Source organism: Neopelma chrysocephalum, unplaced genomic scaffold (assembly GCF_003984885.1).
Source record: "Neopelma chrysocephalum unplaced genomic scaffold, ASM398488v2 Primary Assembly neopelma1_77, whole genome shotgun sequence".
NCBI classification, from domain to species: Eukaryota; Metazoa; Chordata; class Aves; order Passeriformes; family Pipridae; genus Neopelma; species Neopelma chrysocephalum.
The window spans coordinates 6,811,439-6,834,548 of NW_020897738.1; the positions used below are offsets into that span (position 1 = coordinate 6,811,439).

Below are 23,110 nucleotides of genomic sequence, written 5' to 3' on the forward strand. Positions count from 1 at the left end.
ACCAGAGTTCCTAACAAGGAAAAATTCACCTGCTCCATCTCTTATCGAACTGTACCAAGTCTAATGGGCTCTACTGATTCATTTTCACTTAATTGGCTCTAAGATGCTACCTCATTATTAGTTGAGCTGCAGGCATTCACACCATCTTGGAAAGGTAAATTGGCCCTAAAACCAGGGAATTACTCCTTTAATTAGGCTGGATTGATCAGAAAGGCTACAAAGATCACCTGCATTAACTACAAATCAGCACATGTACCCTGCCAAGAGTCAAGGAGTGACAAATGACCACGGAGGCCTTGTCTTGTAGCACCCACTATTGTGAGACCAAGTTACAAGATGCTCCAGAGCAAGGCCATCCATCCAACAGGCCACGGACTGCAATCAGGCTTCGCTGAAATTTGTTATTGTAATGAACTGAACCTTCTCAAAGTAGCAGATGCCAGGAGGGAAGGATGTTATATGGATTTCCAATACCAGCCAAACAGCCTCAATCTCGGAGCCAAAATTCTGTCACTCTGATGCTCCGTGGAGTGTCTTGTTTATGGACTTTCATTACTTACCCAGCTTTGTAAACCACTCATTCCAGAGCTCCCAGTGGTATCAGCAACTTATCATCACTTGCCGTCAGCTGTTGTATATTATGTACATTAGTGAGGCTCCCCATGGAAACGTAGCATAATAGAAGCAGTTTGGTTTATTTTCCCCAGTAAGAAGAAAAATAAAATCAAGATTTCTGCAGAAATAAGCTCCTGAATATATAAAAATTAATAACAAGGCACTAAATGTTTCTGTGCCAAATGACAAAGTGGGCAATGAAAAGCTCTTCAATATGTTGGTGCTTGGCTAACTTAACACACATTCTGGGAGGGATTTTAAAAATTGCTTTAGTGCTCCTATAAGTGCCCTTTTTCAATGACATCTGTTTCACAGCTGCTCAGGTGATCTTTTCAACACCCAACCTGTGCCACCAGACAGCTCCCGATAAGAGCTGAAACACATGTAGTGGGGCACACAGAAGACACACTGCCATTTGGATGGTGCCAAAATGTATTTTAAGAAGTTTCCTGTTGCTTTATTAATTTCAAGTTCCATTGAAAAAACAGTCCTTGGTTACAATACAGATACCCCTGCTTGCAAAAAGCTCATAAACCAATCTTGGTTGTATGCAAAACATCTGTACTCCGTGGGCTGTTATGGCTATAAATCTGTATTATGCTCCTCTGCACACCAGTATTTATCTTTGTTGTTTAGTGCACCTCTGCACACTGGAGAATTCATTAGGAGAACGACACAGTCATGCAGTGTGGCTATAAATTAGTGTTCTGCCTGAAGAGATGCTATTGATTTTTGCATGCCACTCCTGGATTTGCATGTTTGCCAGTTAGCTTAACCATAATACTGTAATGTATATCAAAAAACTATGCTCAAGAGTTGAGTTTGCAGCCCAACTAAAGATGCATTTTGGCAGAGTGTTAAGCCTTCACAGAATACCAGTGAGGCAAAGAGCCCCCAAACCAATCAACTAAGTGGCTTAGATTTAACCAAGCATTAAAAAAAGAAGAAAAAAAGGGAAAAAAAGGTAAATTTTGTATCCTTCTGTCTGTAACATTTAAGCAGAGCAGCAGCAAGGAGTGAGCTCCTCAGCTGATATGCTGAAGTGCCTCTTTCCAGCAATTTTGAGGGATGACCTTGGCATGATGCATCCAACCAGCCCATCACCTCAGAGAATACTCCTTGAAAAGCAGGTCAGGAAAACAGGGTAAATGAGTTTATGCTCTCAGGCAGAACTCCAGCAGGCCACTGGTAAAGGCAAAGGGGGAAGAACCGTCCTCGTGGGACCGGAGATGAGGGATGAGAGTCAGAGGGAAGGAAACTGGAGCAGTGGTAACCAGGAGATGGAAGACAGGGAAACACAAGGAGGAAGAGCCACTTGCAAAGCTTTGCATGTGCTGTCTGTGAGCTGCAGTTGCCTTGGCATGGACAGCTGTGACAGGGACACCACATCTTCCATCACTCGGCTACAAAAGCTGTGAGTTGGCTCTAACCAGCCAGCAATCAATTATTGCAGGAGAGTCAATTGATCACAGATCATGATTAGCCAGATAATTTGCTTCATATTTCCATTAATGAGCCCAATGGGCATGATTAATTGCCGCAGGGGGTAGAATTTCAGCGTGGCTGGTGGGGAACTTGCTCTGCAATGTTGTGAATCCCATTACTGTTAATGGAAATTTAACAGCCAAATCCCCTGTGGATCACTTAGAAAAAAATTACCCCTTAAGGTTAAAGGGGATTTCATTAATAGCATTCCAGGATGCCCTGATTTAAAAGTACTGTAAGCCTCCAGTGTCATGAAGAAATATGCATCCTACTGTTTTCTGCATATCCCTCGTTATTATATCTATCACTTTACCCTTCTCAAATGGAATTTCAAAACACAGCTCAGCCTAATGAAACGTAAGGCACATTAAGGGTAAATTTTCTTAAAGTTATTCAAGGAGATTTATCTGCTAAATTCCCATTAATATTAATGGGAATTGCCCAGCTACATTGCTAGACACTACTCTGAAAATGAACCCCAACAGCAATTTATCAGGCTCCTTGGTACTTGCTGCCTACATGTAGCAGAATGCACACTGCATTCCAGCCCCAAATTTGGGCTGGAAATCTAGATACCACGTTGTCACAGTTAATGACATCTAAAGCTTCATCTTACACTAGCCTGAGATTTAGACAGAGTCTTATAAACAACTTTCTGGAGCCAATACATGGATGTCACTCTAAGCCAGCTAAAGGATATGTAGAAAAGTATTAAGTTGTCACTCCAGAGTGCCTTACTGACTATCAATCACTAAGAAACACTGGTGACAGAGTGCTCCTATTGTTGGGCAGCCCAGTTGACAGAGAGTTAAATTCCCCTTGAAATACAAGGCTTATGTTCTCCAGAAGCCAAGGTCCATTAAGATGGACATCCAAAAGAGTCACCTTCTAAACACACATGAAATAAAAGGATAGCTGCAAATATTAATTTCTGTTCAAACTGAAACATTTCCTTCACAGTGTCATTTCATGTCACAGGCAAGACACTTGGTTAGTTGTTCTTGCTATTAAAAAGGCATTTATATTTTTCTACCCCGAGTAATAGATTTTCTCCTTCTCATCCAGTCTAGGCTTCTCCTCTTAAGCCAGAAACTCCTCAAACCTCTAATTCTTCTCTTACTTCAAACATCCATTGTCAAAGACATTTATGAGCTTTCCTGGGAGTTGCTAAGGTACTTAAGAGGTCTGGTGTCCACAGCAGCACTGTGCTCATAAGTCACTGGCACAGCTAGAGGAGGATGTGGAGCACTAAGGCCCGGTGGAGCTGAGCCAGGGAAGGCGGAGGGAAAGGAGACTGATGAAAAAGGATGAGATACATTGGCAAGAGCAGGAAACAGAAGGTGGAGAAAAAGCCTAAAGACTTGCCAGAAAGGAAGGATTTAAGACTGGAAGAGAAGCTGAACCAAGGTGGGAAAATCATACGAATTTTCAACGCCCCCCTCCCTCCCTGCACAGCTCAAGATGGTCCTGGCCATTTGTCTCACACATTGGAACAGTGGCTCATCTCCTCTATCCCCACAACACACTTCCTTCACTGCCAACTCACGTGCAGAATGCAGAAGATATCCAACCCCCACAAGCTGCCCTAGACAGGATTTAGTGAGTGCTGCTTGCACAGCACACCTGCCTGCCAGGGATGAAAAGTGAGTGAAGTCAAACACACGTACCACTGTGTCTTGTTTTTGTGGTTCTCACCATGACCAGCATGGCTACATTTACACCTTCCTTACTCCTGGTTTGGTTCTGTCTGTCCCAACATTGCCAGAACTGACAGCAGTTCTGCTGTTTAATCCAGAGACTGTTGTGAAAGCACCTAGAGATAAATAGGGGTGTGCTGACAGTCAGCCATTCACATCCAGACTCCTGAAAAAACCATCAGTGCCCTGCAAGGTATGCAGAATGGCAACAACCTTCGGGGAAATGTCTAAAAAGCATCTTAATAAGTGTGAGAATTTGCTATTTTTTCATATAGGAACTGCCTCTGACATTTGACATGACAGGGAATGTTGCTGCAGTAAGATGGACAACAGGCTGTGCTTAATTAAAACAGGCAGAGGGAATGGAAAGGGAGAGAAAGTAACTTATAGAACAGTGGCACATCACCACAACCTCCTGAAGAGATGCTGAATATGGATTAATGAGGAACAAGAAAAACGAAGCACACTTCCCTTAGCAATTATTTTTGCTGTGCTTTCAGCTGAAGACAACCACGAGTAACACGTAAGGATGAAAACACATGCAATGCTACTGAGCACAGAATGACACAAACCTGGGCCTAAATTCAGCTTTCTAAAACTCCCTTTCTATACCTGCTGCAGCCCAGGGAGTAGCTGGGAAGGAGGAGACAGAAGAATGTCTATGCTGCTTGCACGGCAAAGGGAAGGTAATGGACTAATTAAGTTTATACCAGGTCTGGCCTAACACTGAGGGTGCTCAGGGCAGAACACTGAGGGCTTGGCTCCACAATCTATTATCCACACCCCTTTCCCCTCCAGGGACAGCCCAGCTTCATTTTAAGCAGCTGATACAACCACAGGTAGTTTCAAAACTGACTCTACGACCTCTTCTTTCAGCAGATGCCTGACCAAGCTTGTTTTGACTCAGAATTGTAGCCATGTCCCATTCTGCTCCTCTGCCCCCAAATCTGAAAACAATGGATATTAGGAGCAGAGAGATACACTTTTGTAGGTATGCAAAAAAAAAAAAAAAGAAAAAATCCTTAATCATCTCTGCACCCTTTTTGACTGAAGATCTTTCAACTCTTGTGAGCAAATCCCTCCTCATTTCACTTGGCATGTGTTCAAGAAGCCCCAATTCTAGCAATATTAATGCTTCTTTCTTATCTATTTACTTTAACAGCTTTTTCTGCCCAATAGTAAGTCCAGCACAATGCTTCCCTGGCCTTCAAAATATAATCTTCATTCTCCTCCCTATTGCTTTGTAAACATTTTTTTCCCTCTAATACCAGTAATCAGAAAAGCACACATTTTGAGGCTCGGAGACACCTGCCTGCATTGGCTAATCTTTCCAGAGCTGCTCTATGATTCTCAAAATCCTTCTTACTAGGCAATTTGCTTCTTACCACTCAGCACCGTGGCTGACCCTCCTCTCTGTCATACACCCCATTTTCTCATCACTGCTCTTAACACGCTGCTCACATGCACAGTGAGTGCTTGATACCCTCCATCTGCTGAAGCTCTTGCAATAGGAAAGGCCCTTCCTCTTTCCCAGCCTTTTCTCTCTCTCAACCTGTGCCTACATCACCCTATTTTTACATAAATAAAGGCATTTCTTCATAAGTAAAAATCCTTTTTAGCAACTCCTTCCATTCTTAACACTACACAAGTACTGAAGATGTATTAGTTCATCACAGCACCCAAACATTTTGGCACATAAACAACAGATTTATAATAGTTCCTTTTAAATTATACATATGCTACTGATTATGTATATTAATGGGTCAATATATGTGCAAATCTGGTGGTTGTATATTTATAGTTAAGACAATGGAGTTATGCAGAACATTCACAATGAAAATTTAAAATCTACTGAATTTAGACTCTGTTCTGTGTTAATTTTGTAATATCAACTGAAACAAAACCGAAGTTTCTCCCTTTAATTCTTTTGCTACAAAATATAGCACACCCATACATTTCTGCTTTTGGAGAGAAAAATGCCTCTGTACTTGAAATGTGCATTTCAGATTAACCATATTATGAAGTTCAGCATCTCGGCATAAATCCAAGTATTTCACAGAAGCCCTGTGAGGAGGAATGGCCCAAAATGAGCACCAGTCCATGATCTCTACTTACATACAAATATGTATACACAGACTCATATAAACAAACACACAGATGAAATATCAAGATGGGGAGACAGAATGTGTGCATGATGCTGCAGAAGGAGGGCATGCTTAATTAAAGGATAATAGTACACAGAAAAGAACAAGTCTAAATGTTTGTGACAAAAAGTCTGGCTTTCTGTTAATGTCTTATTTTGGAGAGGATTGTAATATTTGATTGTAGATTTAAGAAAACAGGAGGTTCTTAGATGGAAACACATGAAGTGGGATCAAAAAACCCCACCCTATCCTCAAATTTTTTAAACATGCTCATTTAGCAATTAACAAAAGAGAAAAACCACTTATTAAAAATATAATTAACTAGCAATTGACATTGCTAATATTTATGCTTAGGAGAGAAATGAAGAATCCCAGTTACGTTTTACAGGAAATCATAGAGAAGAAAGCATGTACTATATGCCATGTGAGTTCCTCTGAATATCAGCACTGCTTTCCAAGTAAAAAGTCCCTGGAAAGCCAAGATCTGACACACAAACGAGTCGTGGCTTGACAGTGCTCAGCACAGCGTGGTAACATTGCAAGAGCCACTCCCAACACCCCCTACTTCTGTTTTATTGGAGTCAGAGACCTCGCTGATGGAGCCTCCTGGGATCCAGGAGCCCAAGCCATTCCAACGCCACCCTGGATGGGTGGGTGGGGCAGCCAGAGCTCTCCTGCTCTGCCCAGGAACCCAAACTCCTGCTCTGCCCAGGAACCCAAACTCCTGCTCTGCCCGGGCACCCAAACTCCTGCTCTGCCCGGGCACCCAAACTCCTGCTCTGCCCAGGCACCCAAACTCCTGCTCTGCCAAAGGAAATCAATCCGTCAGTGGGAGACGTGCCCTGGCGTGGCAAAGAATCCCAGACGAACAAAAGGCCTCCTCCTGCCTGAAGATCACCCCCTGAGCTCTGTATCAGAGCTCACCTCATTTAATGCAAGCATCTGCAGAGGGTATTTTCCCCTCCAGGCCTTCCACGTCCTTCTTTAACATTTACTGTTGGAGATCAGTAGTCTATACAATTTATCGCACCTGTCAAGGCTAATTTATTCATGCGATCTGGCAGGAATCAAAAAGGCTGAGATCGATGTGCCAGCAAACCCTGACATTTATTCATATTTTAAAGTCCCATTTGACCTTGAACTGCAGCTAACTGGAGCTGAACTGTCAGCAGCTCCCCGAGGCTCAGGGGCTCTGGCAGATCGGCGCCTCTCGGCTAAAAGGCACCGTGTCAGGGCAACAGACACTCGGCCCGGGAGCAGGGAAGGCTGAACCACAGACAGAGGGGTGGGGAACACAGCACCACTCACAGGCCACCAGTCAACCCAGCACAGGCACCAGAGCAGCCTGGAATTGCACATTCCTGCAGTACAACTGCTTGGAGTCAATGAACTTCTTGGCGAGCGGATAAAAGGGTGAGGGAAAGGAGGGAAGAAGGAATGTGATGTATGGCTGCATAAGGAGGACACCCCGTGTTGTCCTCAGCCAGACTGGCCCCCCATGGGCTATTCATGGTGAGCTGAGGGGAGGCAGAGACAGAAAATAACACCATCTCCCCTCCCTGAGGGGAAATGAGACAGCAGCAGGTGACTCCGACACAGAGAGCAACCCAGAACATAGAACAGAAACCCTACAACCCAGAATATAGAACAGAAACCCTACAACCCAGAATATAGAACAGAAGCCCTACAACCCACCAGGTACCTGCCAGCATGACGTGCTGAGATCAGCTGGAAATAGGAATAGAAAAGACAGATCTTATGAGAATTGCTTTGAATGTGCTCTCACACTCCTAAGCAGAATCAGGCTTTAGAACTTGCCTATTCCTCTTGAAGGCCATCACCCCTGTCCTTTCTTCACTCAATCATTCCCTAAAGGAACACAGGAATTTAAAGCAGAGTTCTTGTAATACACGTGTGTGCTGGAACCTCCAGCAATCATCTCAGGTTTTGAATTCAGACCAATTAGCAAAGAAATACAATAAAGTTTATTTTAAATATTTTCAACGTGGGCTCTGCCACCAAATGACTCTCACACATCCCACAAGGACATTGTTAGCGCCTTCTGCCTCAGTTTCCCCCTTGGTTCAGTGGAGCCACATTTATTTACCTGTCCCCTCAGAGTGTGCCAGGAATTACAGACAGCACATGCTCTGAACTTATTGCATCACTTGTTTTTCTGCTGATAGGAAGACATTTGTGCAAATGACATGCTATCAGAGACACAGAGGAAATCTAAGTGGCATTTTAGGTAGAAATATGCAGCTACAGTTTTACCAAAACATGCAAATAGATTATTTTATAACAGTCAAAACACTTGAATATGCAATAAGCAGTCGCGCCCAGCAACAGATTTTGCAAACATATTTTGATGCTTCCCTGGGTTCTCCTTGGCTGCATTTCTCATGTTATAAATTCTGTACGTCATATTAAATATGATTTTTCAGCGAGATCTGCTTTTTCGAAGCCTAGAGTACGAATAGAAATGACAGTTATGTCATTTTGTGTTTGTTTCTCCTCGCTTTTAAATGGCTAACACCTTTCCATTATGTTGGAAGAATGCTACCAATGGAAAGCAATTGGCATTTTGACCAATGCATTTGTGCACATTATATATATGTCTAACACTGCCATGCAATCTGATCTGATGTTATGGCAGAGAAACAATGACATATGAGGACGCAGAGGGAATTTGTCTGTATGTATCTAGACAAGCTGCAGCATGCAAGCAGAGAAACCACATATGGGGCTGTGCAAGTTGCAATAAATGTGCTAACAAAACATTTCAACCAACCTGTCTCCCTATTTTCCCTATGCAGAAACAAAAAATTTAAGAGAGAGAAGCTTGAAATTCTGGGACTTTAAGTATTTTATTGAAGCTTTTTTCCTGTCTGTGCTCAGCCGAACAGGCACCTGTTTCCCTGCTCCATGCCCTGTTCTGGCCCCTCTGTGCTGGGTCTCACCCCAATGTGAGCTCTTTGGGGGAGAAGCACCAATTGCACTTCTCACTGGTGGCTGATCTGCTGCTGCCTTCCACAGAAAACAGCTTCTCTCTTTTGTGCACAGTGTTAAATTGCCTTTTATCCATGTGTTACACCCAACACAGATAATGACATCATTTTCTGGCACCAAGGAGTTGAACCTTTATTCAACAACACAGGTACATGCATTATTCCTCCCCTGCTCCTGCTCTCTCAGCTCAGAGGTACCTGTCACACAGGTCAGCTCAACATGCTTTGCTCTTTTCTCAGGCAACACCAGTGCAAGGATAATTATTAGTCAGTTAGATATTTCCTTAGCAGACCACAAAAGATACAGTAAAAAATGTCATGTTTCCTCCCAAAGTTCTCTAGGAGGAATTAAAACGAAACCAAACAAATCTAAGCCCCACAACACTTTCCCCCTTGAAGCCTACAACAAATATCAGCTCTTGTTATCCTCATGCTCATGTGACAAAAACACTTCCACCTGCCAGTGGTGAGGATTTACACTGCTCTGTTTAACATCATAAATAACAAGGGTAATATTCCTACAAGGGTAACACCTCAGCTGCAGATGGAGAGTAAAACATTTAAACACCTCCAACCCCACCTCCAGACCCTATTTGAGGCTGGAGGAGCCCATAAATCTGACAGCTCACCTCTGAGGCCGAGGAACACTTTTCCAAATGAGATCATTACCTGGAGAACGGTACCTGGGAAAACCCTCCAGCAACACGATCCCACACAGGAGCCCTGGGCACTGCCAAGGAAAGCAGTTTGAGCTGTGGGTCTCACACCCACCACCTGCTGCTCCTCCAGGACTTCCCCAGGCTGCTGGGCTGGGCTGGGACTCCAGCCTGAGCCAAACCTTTGCTCCAACTGCAGAAACCCAGGCTGAAAAAGGACCCCTGCCCCTGTAAGAGCCCTTTATAACTGCTAGATGTTCTGATTAAACCTCTCATCCCCAGCAAAACGAGAACCAACTGGGGAGCTACTCAAAAAGTCAATTAGAAAATGGGCATCCCCCTGCTCTGGGAACAGCTGGTATCCTGAAAGCCTTTCACATCTCATTTTTTGAGTGGAAAGAGGATGCTTTCCAAAGAACTGATTATTTTTTTTTTTCATTTGTAGGAGTTCTGAAAAAGATCCAAAGTGGTTAAAAAAAAAACTCAGAGAAATCTTTTGCCAGGTATGCTGGGAGCCAGCTAAGGACCCACAGCTGGGCACCTCTGGGTACACAACAACCCAAGCCAGGCTTTCAGTAATCAGCATCAAAATTTAGACTTCTACAGAACCTCTGGAGTTCTGGATGAGCTGCTATTTTGCAACAGAAAACATGTTGTATCAGAAAGTTTTCTGAGCAGCTGTAGCTCATCTCTGGTGTTTGGTTCAGACTCATCATCAGGCAAGTAAAACCTATTTCAATCTCAACACAATTAGCACACTCAGCTTCTCCTCATTTTCCCTCTCTGTCTCTCTCATTCAGTTCACAGTTGCCTCTGCAGAGCAACCTCTGTCAGATTTAGATCAAACCTGCAGGAAAGTGGCTGAGAAGAAAGTAGCAAAGACTAAAGAAGCGTTTTCTTTCCTCGGCTCTTTCACTGTTGATCTCTTTTTGAAATTTCCAGCCTTGTGCTTTGATAATGTCCTAGTACATGAAAGAGTTTGTAACATGAAATGTTACACTCGATGGAGCGTGATGTGATATGGAAGCCAAATGGCCAGATGCTCTTTCCTGAGCTATTTCCAACGCTCCCACTTTAGAGAGTGTTTTTAAGGGTATTCACAAGCTCCAGCCTGGAGTGTGCTGGCAATTTCATGCTAGAGCACCATTGCACTGTGTCCTGATGAAACCACTGTTTTCCGTTCCAGGTTGTAGTTTTTTTCAATTTAATAAATAGAAAAATAAGGGAGAAAGTAGGAAATAAAAAAGAAAAAAAAAAAAAAAAAAAGAAAAAAAAAAAGGACAGCGTGGTTCCAAGAATTTGCAGACAGGTAGGGAATTGGGTTCTGTCCCCAAAAAGAGGCTCATACATCTCATTCCAAGTACATTTAAGACTATATAAATTTTGGAATCACCAGGGGTGATTCCTGGTGGCTTTGGACACTCCAGGGTTCAGCAGCCTGGGATTTAAAGCCTGCATGAGCTTCTTCACTTACCACTTAGTCTGTCTCCTTTTCCAGACAAAATGTGTTACTGCTACGTCCGGATGTCAAGCCTAATCTCATCCTGCCTGAATCTGTGCAACTCCAATGGAATTAGAAGATGCTGAACACTGAGACAGGCTGAGGACCCGGCTCATCACATATTCACATCCCCCCAGAACAGGCTGCTCCAATCCCTGTTTTGAAGAGGGAAAGGAGCTACGAATTAATGTAATCCAGGCACCACGAATTCAATCCTTTCATGGCTTCTTAATGCTCGACTTTACAGGCTTAACATTCTTTTTGCCACAGGAAACGCCTGTAAAACTGCTAAATTGAACTGGAGATGGAAAAAGAGGACACCTTTACACCTTATCAGGAGGGAGATTTATCACTGAGATCTCTGCAACCCAAGCAATGGGGCAACTTCCAATAACAGCACATTACATCACTTATTAGGATTTTGCTTAGGCAGTGTAGAACTGCTCAGAAACATTTTAATAGCATTTAACTTCCTGCTGAAAATGCTGATTTATTGTACTCCAGAGAGTGAATGGGCATGTCTAAGGACAGAGTGCACTACATTTTCAGATGTCAGCAACTGTGGGGTTTTGTTAACATCATTTAAGTGATTAAACATCTTCAAACAAAAAAGGCTTTCTTTTAAAACTTTTCATTCAAAACTTCATTGATTTCTACTAAAAATTACAGCTTGGGAAAGGTCAAAATAAAAATGAAGCATTTTTAGATTTACCAAGTAAGACATTTTGATTAACCTGTATTTTTGAACACTTTTCACTTGTATTTTACTTAAGCATGCGGGAAAAAACCCCCTGAAATTTTGAGAACCTCTCCAAAAAGAGGTTTCTACTTAGCTCTCAGACTAGGGACCTGACCTCATGAATCACACAGAGCAAAAAGCATTGTCCAGAATTCAGAATTAAAGTTTGCTATGCATAAACCTTGTGACATTTTTATTACAGCACACCAGTCTAGAATCTGCATTTAAAACACTGACTGCTCAAAGGAATCTAAATCTCCTTGGCTAAAGGTAATAAAATCAGGTCAAGAATTCACCACTCAGTGATGTACCATCAGCATTTCTGTTCAGAAAAAATGCAGTTCACCTATTTTTAAAGAAATTTTAAAGGCAGGGCATATAACATAAGTTTGGAAAGTCTAATGATTTGCTTGTGTATTAAAGTCCATTATACAATGAGTTTTATCTCCTCATAAAGAGATTTCAGGGCACCTGCACCATGTTTTTTTCACAGCACACACTGTGGTTCCTGAACACACAAACCACTCTTGATTTCAGCTGCTCAGCTTGGCCTCCACCATCAGTGCAATCCCAGCAGCAGAGTGCACACCACCCCAGTCCTATCCTGTTCCCAGACAGTTCTTTTCAATCCCAGTGATCTGTGTTCTGATGAAACCACTGTTTTCCATTCCAGGTTGTAGTTATGTTCAATTTAATAAATAAATAGAAAAATAAGGAAGAAAAAAGGACAGCGTGGTTCCAAGAATTTGCAGACAGGCAGGGAGATGGGTTCTGTCCCCAAAAAGAGGATCATACATCCCGTTTAAAGTACATTTAAGACTATATTAATTTGGAATCACCAGGGGTGATTCCTGGTGGCTTTGGACACTCCTGTGTTCCCAGGGCCAGTCACTATTGCCTCCAAACTGGCCAAAGTTACCTGTGCCACACCTGCATGAGCCAAGGGCCCAGCCAACCCTGAGCTTCCAGGTGGGTTCTGCTGGAGCACTGAGCCATCCCTGGGATTCACCACAAGTCCCTCTGTCCCACTGGGACATCTCTGATTCATTCCTCTGGCCAGAAGCTCTTACACAGCAGGTTTCCTTCAGATATCTCAGACTGGGTAAGTCATTAGTTGGGGTGGAGGGTGGTGTTGTTTTGTGTGTTTGTTTCTTCAAATCTCTGAGTTAACACCTCTGAGAACTCATCAGCTGCTTCAGGTTCCCCCCTTTGAGGTGTATCACAGTGCTACTGAGAATAAAGCAGTATGGCCTGTTGATGCTGGCTATAAAAGAAAAAGGTTTTACTTTCAGTTGACAATGTGACAACATATTTTTTTATTTAATTTGCTTAAAATCTTAACAGTGGAAGCAGAATTTAATTTCTGTTAGAGCATCCTTTAAAATAAATGCTTGATCTCTGCCCACCCACTGTTACAGTTGATGGGTACAAAGTAAAAAGAAGAGCAACTCACACTGGAGCACCAGAGATGTGAGAGATCCTTAGTGCAGTGATTAATGACTCACTATAAAAAGATGCATCATAAACTGCTTGTATTAGGTTAAATCATAAACTAGGCTTTTAATGTTTATATGATCCCTTTCTACATAATTAAGTGTGTCTGTAGCTCCCACTAGGAATGGAAGTTACATGACGTTTGCAAACCATGCAGTTTCTTACAGGGTCCAATTTTGGGACCCTCACTAAAAGGGATCCCTGTCTCCCTCTACGTTCAAGCACTGCTTGAATTTCACTTTTGGGACATCTGTCTGTACTGCAGGTCAGAGAGACCATTTGATGTTCAGGAGCAGCAAAGACAAACATGATCCTCCCTGAATTCAGAGTGTTTTCTTCGGGCACAGACACACTCAGAGCTCAGCCTCAGGAGAAACTGCCATTGTTTTTCCTTATCTCTGCCTCCAGGTTGGGAAAAGGACAGTTGAGGCACAGCTGAAATGAAGACAGGGGGCTATTCTACTGCTCACTGGACCCACGTGGATATAGGAGTCAGAGCAGCACCGTGGTGGTGCCTGAGTGCAGCCAACCAGCCAAGCTGCCCGTGCTGGTGAAGGGCAGCTCATCCCCAGAGGAGTCAGCCACCCTTTAATGCTCTAAGCTCCTGGCCAAAATCACTTTTCAGGTGCTCACAGACAATTCCCATCAGCTTCAGGAGCTGGCTGGTGAACAGTGAGAGAACAGCACCATGTGTCCATAACAGAATTCCATCCTGTGTTTATCCACCTCGTGGTGAAACTGTCATCTTTGAAAAATACAGTACAAGGTGACATTATGGAAGTGTCCATCTATTTCCTTACTATCACAAGCTTGCAAACATGTCCACCTCCCCTTTATTTCCCAGAACAGCTGGTGCTTTTTCCTCAACCAAAACAGAATCTCCCTTGCTTGGCAAACGGACACTGACCTCATTGCAAAGCTGCCCCATCAGGAGAATGTCACAGCTCTCACCAATGGGAAGTTTACATAAAAAATTATTATTTTTTGAGTTTAAAAAAGAGCTGCAGAGCCTGCAGTATTTTCAATAGGCATAGTAGCCCCAGTCAGTTGCTACACTGCTTATTCAACACAGAAAATCTCTTAGGGTAATTATTTAAATGTGTCCATCTGCAGAATTTAGAAAAGGGCAAAGGCAACAGTGGAATACCCAAGATCATGATTTTTTAATAAACAATAGATTTAATGGGAATTAGCTGGGTTATCAAACAGTATCCTCCCAAATCAGCTCATTAGTTTCACTGAGTTTCCCTATTTCACTTTATTAAAACAATTTAAACAAGGGTTCATTAGATGCAATGTAATCTAATTCAGACGCTCCAAACCTAATCCCTTTTCTTTTAGCAGTAACATGATAATAGCTTGCAAAAAAAGTTTAAAGGATTATTGTTACAGCTATTTTAAGTAGGGACTGTTTTCAGCCAAACGTGTGCCATCACTTTCCCTATATCTTACTATTATTATATCACTTTTTGGGTTTTACTTATTAATTCACTTATTCCTTCCTTATTCTGCCTTTCATTGCTTCACATGAGCAGGGTCACATGTGGTCAACAGCATCCCTGTGTGCAGGTGGGGGAATATGCCAAATATCCCTGTGTGGCTCAGTCCACCAGGCCTTGGGAAAGGAGTGATGTTTTGCAACTTACTTGGAGATTCTGGAGTTAAAAAAAACCAAGCCTGGTAAATTCACAGTGATTTTATAAATATCCTGGAGAGAAGGGAGAAGGTTCCTGTGCATTTTCACGCTGTTAGTTTCTGACAGCTCTCAAAGACACACAGGAGGGGATCACACATAGGATTTGCAAATTAGGAGGCAGACACTGTATATTACTTACCATGATAGATCCAGGCTGGAAACACAGAGTAATAGATCCTGCTATGGACACACAGCTTATTTTAGAACAAACTCATACTCTTGTACTTTCATAAAACCTCTCCCAAACAGTAGGGTTAGTTTTTATCATATGGCAAAAAGAAACCCAACCAAAATAAAACCCAAAGAGTGAGAGCTGGTTTTTAGATCCAAGGTTTCTGCAGGCTTTAACAGGTTCCCTATCCCTGAAAACCTGTCCTTGCCCACTTCAAATCCTTGTCTCTTGAAGCAAGTGCCATTCCATAATCCTATTAAAACCTTTGCCTCTGTTTACCAGGAGCCCTAATCGTACTCAGCAAGTTCTTCTCGTCTAAGGAAGAGCGACAGCTTTCAGATTTCTTAGGAGCCTTATTCATCAACCACGCCAGAGTTTTGCCAGAGTGTTCAATCTATTCTGGGAGCAGCCATGTGGAAAAAGTTTCAAACAGCTCAAAGCCCTGCACAATGATAAAGGAAAGCTCACACAATCCTGGTAATAGCCTGACCCTCTTAAGGAAAATTGGATGATTTGTGGTAGCAGTTTTCCTGTCCCCTATGTGAAAAGTAAAAGCAGTGCATTCACACAGTCCCATTACAAACCCCGTCCCTCTTGCAGTGCTGGAATAATAAACACACACCCATTTGTGAAAATAAACTCCTGCTGCAGTGACCTTCTTCCTCAGCCCACTGGTGTGAAGGAGTTTGTAGCCATTTCAGAAAAAAAAGAGTCAGATAAAGGATGGACTAATTTGATGTTCAATGTTTCACCATGAGCAGAATATATGCTTTAATGAGCACATTACATGCACCAGGGACGTGTTACTGTGAAACAGGGGATAAAGAGTAAGGGGAAAATAATTAAACAGTCAGCTCTATAATGAGGAAACTGTGTTCATGCAACATTAAGTGGCCTAATTTCCAAATGCTAAGCAAAGACATGTTCCTTGGTGTTCAGAAGGACTGGATGGCAAGCACCACCTTGAAAACAAGGGCAAAGGATCACAGGTAGCAAACCTCCTATAGGTCAAGAGCACAGGGTGGACTGATGCTGTTTCAAAGCCATCTGGCCACACTTCACATGGACCTATCTGACAGGGTCAAATACCTGCACCCTGTAGTTCTTATTCTGTAAAGCTATAAAATATCTCAGCATTCATCACAAGCCATATGTAGAACCTCACAACTGATTTCTACCAGCCTGGCCTCAGTTTTCTGCATGTATTGCATCTGCTGGGCCACAAATGTACAACATCAGCTAAGGGCAACAAGCACAGGAATCCCAGTGTGGCCGTTTGCACAAGCAAAGCTACTGGGAAAGGGGAAAATCTTTCTCGTGGGGTTCAGACACTGACAGAATGAACCAATAAACCACATTTCTGACTGTTATCAGTTCTCTCAGGGCCAGTAAGGCCAGGAACATTCATTTACTGGGACTGTCAGTTCCAGATAGTGTTGCAATATCAATTACTCCAGCATAATAGCCTATCAGTCAGGAAGCAACTCTGCTGGGCCACGAGCTCCCAGTCGTTCTTTGCAAATGGACACGGCAAAAGTCTCATCTTTGTTACTCACCCTCATGCCTAATTCGATGTTTTCCCCTCCATAGACCTCCATACCAGGGTCAAGCAAACCAATCTCACCAAAATACTCTCGGTCCACTACAAAGGAGCACCCGATCATGGCTGGTGTCCTGCACAGAGAGAATAAAGCAAAAAATTAAGTCGTTTCTTAGCTACTACAGAACCCATCCCATAAGAAATTTACACTGATAAAGCAGTTCTCAGTCTTCAAGTTTACCTTTTAAATTTATCTATGAGCATCAATCGCATTGTACTTCAACCCCCAATGGACAGAGGACTTTGTGGGATCAGAATCACCCAAATAATGAGCACACTGCCAAACACATCAGTCTGTGGGACACACAAGATGTGAAGTCCTCCATGTGTGTCACTGAAGTATCAGGCTGGTTTTTGTTTGTTTTACAACACAACCTCTGTGCTGGAGCTGAAGTTTGTTACCACAGAGTAGCACAAGAACCAGACAACACTTTATTGGAAGATCAACACACACAAAACCCCCCCTGACCTTTGCTGGAAATGAGGAGTCCTCTTACCCACATATTAAAAAAAAAGCACATGTTGAGAGCCATGGATCAATCCTGGTGTGAAGTTTGCCAAGGGACTTTCTGGAGTCAGCTCGAGCATATGAATTTCAGCCTTTGTGAAGCTATTCTATGATTAATATTTCCAGGTTTGCTGGGGTCAGACTTTGGAAATGGAAAAATTTTCAGAGGAAGACGCTTCCCTCAGATCTGACCAACCAGGTGATTTCAGATAAAACATCTCCCTTCTTCAAGCATCCAATTCTTTATGTGAAGAACTCTGGTTCTAGTCTCCTTTACAAAGCAATCTGAAACCTGTCACTGAGCAGCACTACTTGACACCAGATTTTGAGATTATTTACCCTATTAACACAACCATTATTTCAATGGAATACAAGCCAGGGACATTCACTGGTTTCATTTGTCTGCACTTTCTCTGCATCTCTGTACAACACCTACCTTTTGAAAACTCAAGGTAGGAGCCAGGTTTTGCTCCTACAACCCCCAATTAAAAAATGTAAACTTGTCAAACTTTAAGGTGGAAAATCAACAAGAACCTGCAGCTCCACGTCTGACTTGCAATTCAGCTGCAGGTTGCACAGTGCCTACTTCAAAATCATGGGAACTCATCCTGCAGCCTCATCCACAGGATGAGCCCAGGCCCTGGGACAGACCCCCTCTGTTGTGGAATCCCAAGAGAGCAGACTGCTGAATCAGGAGAAGTGTAAAATCCTTGGAGAAACAAGAGCACTTTTGGAGCTGACCTAGAAGAATGAGCTGTGCTCCCTCTTCCATTGAAAGGGAAGTGATTTTGGGCCATCTGGCAGACACAACATCATTCCTAACAGTACTATTGTAAAAAATACATCAGGAGAATTCCAGTTTATGCCAATTTTCTATTTTTCTAGGAGAACAGAGAATGCTTTATTTATGGCACAAGCTTTTGTCCATACTCCATAAAAGTGCCCTATAGAAACAAACATGATGGAAAAGGTCTAAAACCTATTTTAAGAAGTCTCCTTTGTAATGCACTAATGCTATACTGTCACTATGAATTCTCTCTTATCCCAGATACCTGCAAGTTTCTTCAGTTTGTACAGAAAGCCATTCACAAGGTGTTTGCCCATGACATCTGAGGAACATGTTCCTGAGGCTGTTTCACACACATGTGAAACATTTCTCTGGCTGGGAAAATGAACATATTTTTCACCCATGTGTTGGTGGATCCCACCGGGAGCAGCAGGTGGCTGCAGGAATGTTGTCATCACTTCAGGTCCTCTTTCTCATCAGCAGTTCACCATTTCTACAGCAGGAGGTTAAAAAGGCTACGAACAAATGGCCAAGATATGGTTTGACAAAACAGTTCTTTGCTCCTGGGCCTAAAGCATATCCTGACACTGAAGAACAGAGCCCACACTGTGACAGAACTACCTGGTACCCCTGACAAGGTTCATTTGTCTGTAATGGGCTCTGCTGTGCCACTGGCACTCCTGGTACCACTTCAGCATCTCTCCTTTGCACTTTCTCTCAGTTTGAAAGCCTCTGCCACCTCCCAGATCATTACAAGCCTCTACTGCAGTGCACACTATCCCTCTCATGTTTTCTCTGCATAATTGAAAAAGGCAGCTGTTGATAGAAGCACATTTGATCAGCACTGTTTCTGACAAAGAAGTTGAAATGGCTTGATTAACTCTCACGTTTCACCCTTACAGAGTGAGATGCATTCCCTGGATGATGAGCCGAGGACAAGGTTTAATGGTGGTTACAACAGCAAACATCTGGCTTTTACAGATGTCTCTGCACTGAAGTGGGGCTTCTCAGGAGATCCCTGCAATCACTCCATCGAAAAGGATGGAGAAAACTGAGGCCAGATGTCAGAGACCCTACAAAGAAACTGCAGCAGGGTCACCACAGCACCCTCAGTGCCTGGACCTCTGCCACACCCAGAGTGCCCCTTCTGTCTGCAAGGAATTCCAGGACTTCTCTCTTTGGTGCTGTCACCTGTGAAGGCTTTCAGTGGAATCAGTCTCAAGTTAGAAGTGGTCTCAAGGCTCTGTGAAAATCGCTCATGGTCCTGAGTATTCCTGGCTGGGCACCTCCATCCTTGCACACCAGGATCTTTGCAAGATGGATGGCATTTATAAATTCAAGTTATTTGATAAAATCCATCTTCCTCCTAATACTTCCTAGATCTAAGCCTGGAAACAGACTTGCCTAAAGAGGGTGAGAGCTCTCCTGTACTCAGGACCAGACATATCCTATATACACCTCCAGGTCACACCCTGTATCAATGAAAACCACATTTTAGGCTAACAGGGATTACATTTAGTCTAGAAACAGAAATAAAAGGAGGATATGACCAAGATAATGAAATTCAGTGCCTATGCAGTGCCTCTGAGGGAATATTTCAGGTATATTTCTTAAGTTCATGATAAAAAAAGGAAGACGATAGGGGGAAGAAACACACACCACATTTTTCATTTTCCATTCACACAGGCTTCACTGGATTAAGGCATCACTGCTTTGCAAAACTGAGATGCTAGTCTGGGCTTAGATTCATCCTCTTTCCAGCCCTGTCTCCCTCTCAAAAGTCCTCTGGAGGCAGCTCCTTACAGCAGTAGGATGCTCCCATGAGGATGTATCTCCTCCCTTCCTAATGAGGAATGGTACTGCCAGGCTTTGCAGACTGCTCTCAGGTGCTGGAATCCCTCTCTCTGGGGGATGGATTTTTGCAGCTGTCGGCTCTGTCCATTAAAACACTGAGTTGTTAATTGAATGGGGGTGGGAAATACATTTTGGATGCAGCTACATAATCATCACTCACAGCTCAATGCCACTGAGGGCTGCCTCTGCAGCTCCCTCTCTCTCTTCCAGGCTTTATTTCTTCTCATTAGATATATTCAAATATAGACTCCACAAGCCTTCATGGCTTATTCAGAAAAAAGAATTGGTTTCAGGACTCAGCAACAACAGCAGCACAAGGACAGAAGGAACCACACCCAGCTTTTCAGAGAACTGTCAAAAATTGCCACTGACAGTGGCTTTTTCTACCTGAATTTGGCTGCCTGCAGCCTGGGCTTGAAGCTGATCTGAGAAGCCCCTGGCCCTGCCCTGGACACATCCTGACACGATGGAAGAACTTGCCTGCAGTGCACAATGTTGAGTTTTCTGCATATTCCACGTTCAACGCTTCCAGCAGAGTCACAAAGAGGTTTTTGGGGGCCTCACCAAGGCCAGGCCCTTCCCTGCCCTGTGCTCTGAGTGACCCAGCTGTAAAGTCAGTGTGATGTGACTGTACAGCCCAGTGAGAGGGTACCAGTGCTGTGAGCAGAGGGACCCCGACTCTATTCCCAGCTCTGCCACTCATCTGGTCTCCAGTGAGTCACCTCCCCCTGCCTCTGCTCCTCCATCTGTGAAGCACACTTAATAACACTGGGTAAGAGTCTGAGAATGCTTCAGCAGCCTCAAACCCCAAAACTCACTTCTGAAGGCATTTTAAAGCACATTTTAAGCTGGATTATTTTATACTGGACTGCAGTGTCACATTGACACTTTAAAAAAACCCAACTCCCCAAAAAGCAGGAGACCTTCACTTGGCTGCCAGCACTGGGTTTTCCCAGTATCTGAAATACTCCAGTGTATCTACCACTTTTAGTGCAGTGCAGCAGACTTCCTTTGAAAGCTAAGAAATGGATATATGAGCAAAACCAACTACCTTAGCATGTCTTAACCACTGCTCACCAGCCAAGGGGCAGAACATGAGAAGGTGCATCCCCTTAGCACTTCAGAGCACAATATATTAAACTTAACAACACCTGCTTTATACAAAGCAACCTTTTTACTTAATCATGCACTTTCTAGCAAAACAGTGACATTTTTAGAAGGAAGGTATCATAAAAGAGCAATTAGAGGTGCACTATTCTTTACCAACACCTCAAAGGTGTTGTGAAACTTAATTGATCTGTGGAATATTCTTTGACACAACTGAGGATGTTTTAAGCATTAATTATCATCAACAGCAGCACTTAAAGGATAATGTGGGAAACACAGCAAAGTGGGTCTTGCAGCTAAAAGCTTAAAATGCAGCATAGAATCATATTGATTCTGCACTGGAGAAAGACACATCACAATCTGTGGAAATTACCTGATAGCAGGGTCACAGCAAGGGAAATACAGGAGAGACATGAGTCTGGGTAATGCCCTGGGGAAAGGGAGCAAGCAGAGAGAGCAGGGCTTTGTGAACTCTCCCTCCCTGCCTGTTGCAGCAGACACAGTGCAGGCAGCTGGAGGGCAGAGAGGGCAGTGCCTGCTTTGGGATGAGGCACCACAAACAGAGGGCACACGCTGGCCAGTGATGACACTTGCTGTAGGTCTGAGTCACAACTATTTTGTTTTAGTGAGGTCCCCAGGAGCACAGCTCTGTCAGCAAAATTCCAGCTGGTGCCATACCCATCTCTCCAGCCAGGTGCATCCCTCTCCTTCCCTTTACAGACAACTGAAGGATCCTGCCTGGGGGCTCCGTCAGGAACAAGTGAAGGAGAAAGGGATAAGCACCAGACTGACATGCTGCACGTGATACAGGAAATCTTCCTCTCCCTTATGCATCCTTCTCCCCTGCCTTAAGGTCAGCATATCTATCTATCATCATCATCATCATCATCATCATGCAATCATGTCACATTTGAAACAGTTTCCAGAGCATCCAAGTCCAATTTCCAGAAGTGACAAACGCTCACACATAAATACAGAAATGTAAACATAAATGCAACTATAGATAAATATATAAACATAAATGTATATATACAGGCACGAGGAGAGAGAGAACAAGATTCAAATGACACATCACCCACCACATCTCCGAGTTTTCCACCTCCCCTGGCAGAATGTTTCATTGATTCAGGTGCTTAAGCAGCACCTCACCCCTGGCCTGACAGGTAAGTGGGGAAACCTGCACGGTACCTGCATAAATACTTCCTTTTTTCTTACAACTCTTGTCTTTTGCAAGAAGGAGTTACACCAGGCCCTGAGAACAGAACTCAAGGACAGATTTGCTGCTCAGGAGCTAGAGGGAAAAAAAAATGACAAGCTAATGCTCAGCTAGAAAGGCAGGGCAAATATGGATGTAAAATAACTCTCTGATGACCCATGGAAGTATATTTTTTTGGAACAGGCTGGACACCCATCAGAACCTGGACAAATAAAAGAGAAACTGCTCTGTTACAGGCTCCTGTGAACCAGAAACTGAAAAGATGGCCATAATCAAACCAATAAACAGTGTCCAGTGTTGTTATTACATGACAGCCTGGTTTATTCCAAAGCTCAGGTACACAGATGGGTTTCTTCCCAGAGCAGCGAAGAGACCCAAGAGGACTTTACCAGCTTTGTATGGCAGAGCAGCACAGGGCGTGACCTGCACCTGAGATGGGCACACATCCCCCCCAGACAAAGGAGGCAGCACAAACCACACCACTGGGGGCACATCCAGCTCTAATTTATACCCATGGGCAGGACACAAGGCGCTCTCTCGAGTGGCTGGTGCTGCCCGTGTGAGAACACGTTCCTCCTGGTACCAGGCTATGGCATATTAAAGCAGTAAGTGAGAACATATGCACCAGTGAAATGCACCACTGCTGCTGGAGGAAGATAAAATGGAGAGCTGTGCAGGGCTTGGCTGAGTGAGGCTGACTAATGACTCTAATGTTAGTGGCTGCTGATCAAGAAATCAAGTGCAGAGCAGTCCATCATAACCACAGCAGGGGAGGGAAGACGAGTCAGAGCAGAGCTCAGAATACCAGAGTCCTTCCTTGCTGGTCCAAAA

General features: G+C 43.5%; 1 protein-coding gene across 2 annotated transcripts in view; it reads right to left on the reverse strand.

Annotated features, from left to right (window-relative positions):
- GALNT9 (polypeptide N-acetylgalactosaminyltransferase 9) overlaps nt 1–23,110 on the reverse strand; it is a 135,447-nt gene that overhangs the window by 52,529 nt on the left and 59,808 nt on the right. For both annotated transcript variants that reach the window (XM_027689568.1, XM_027689569.1), the window contains one exon: nt 16,764–16,881. In XM_027689568.1, coding sequence (XP_027545369.1) covers nt 16,764–16,881 — 118 coding nt within the window. The remainder of the gene's footprint in view (nt 1–16,763; nt 16,882–23,110) is intronic.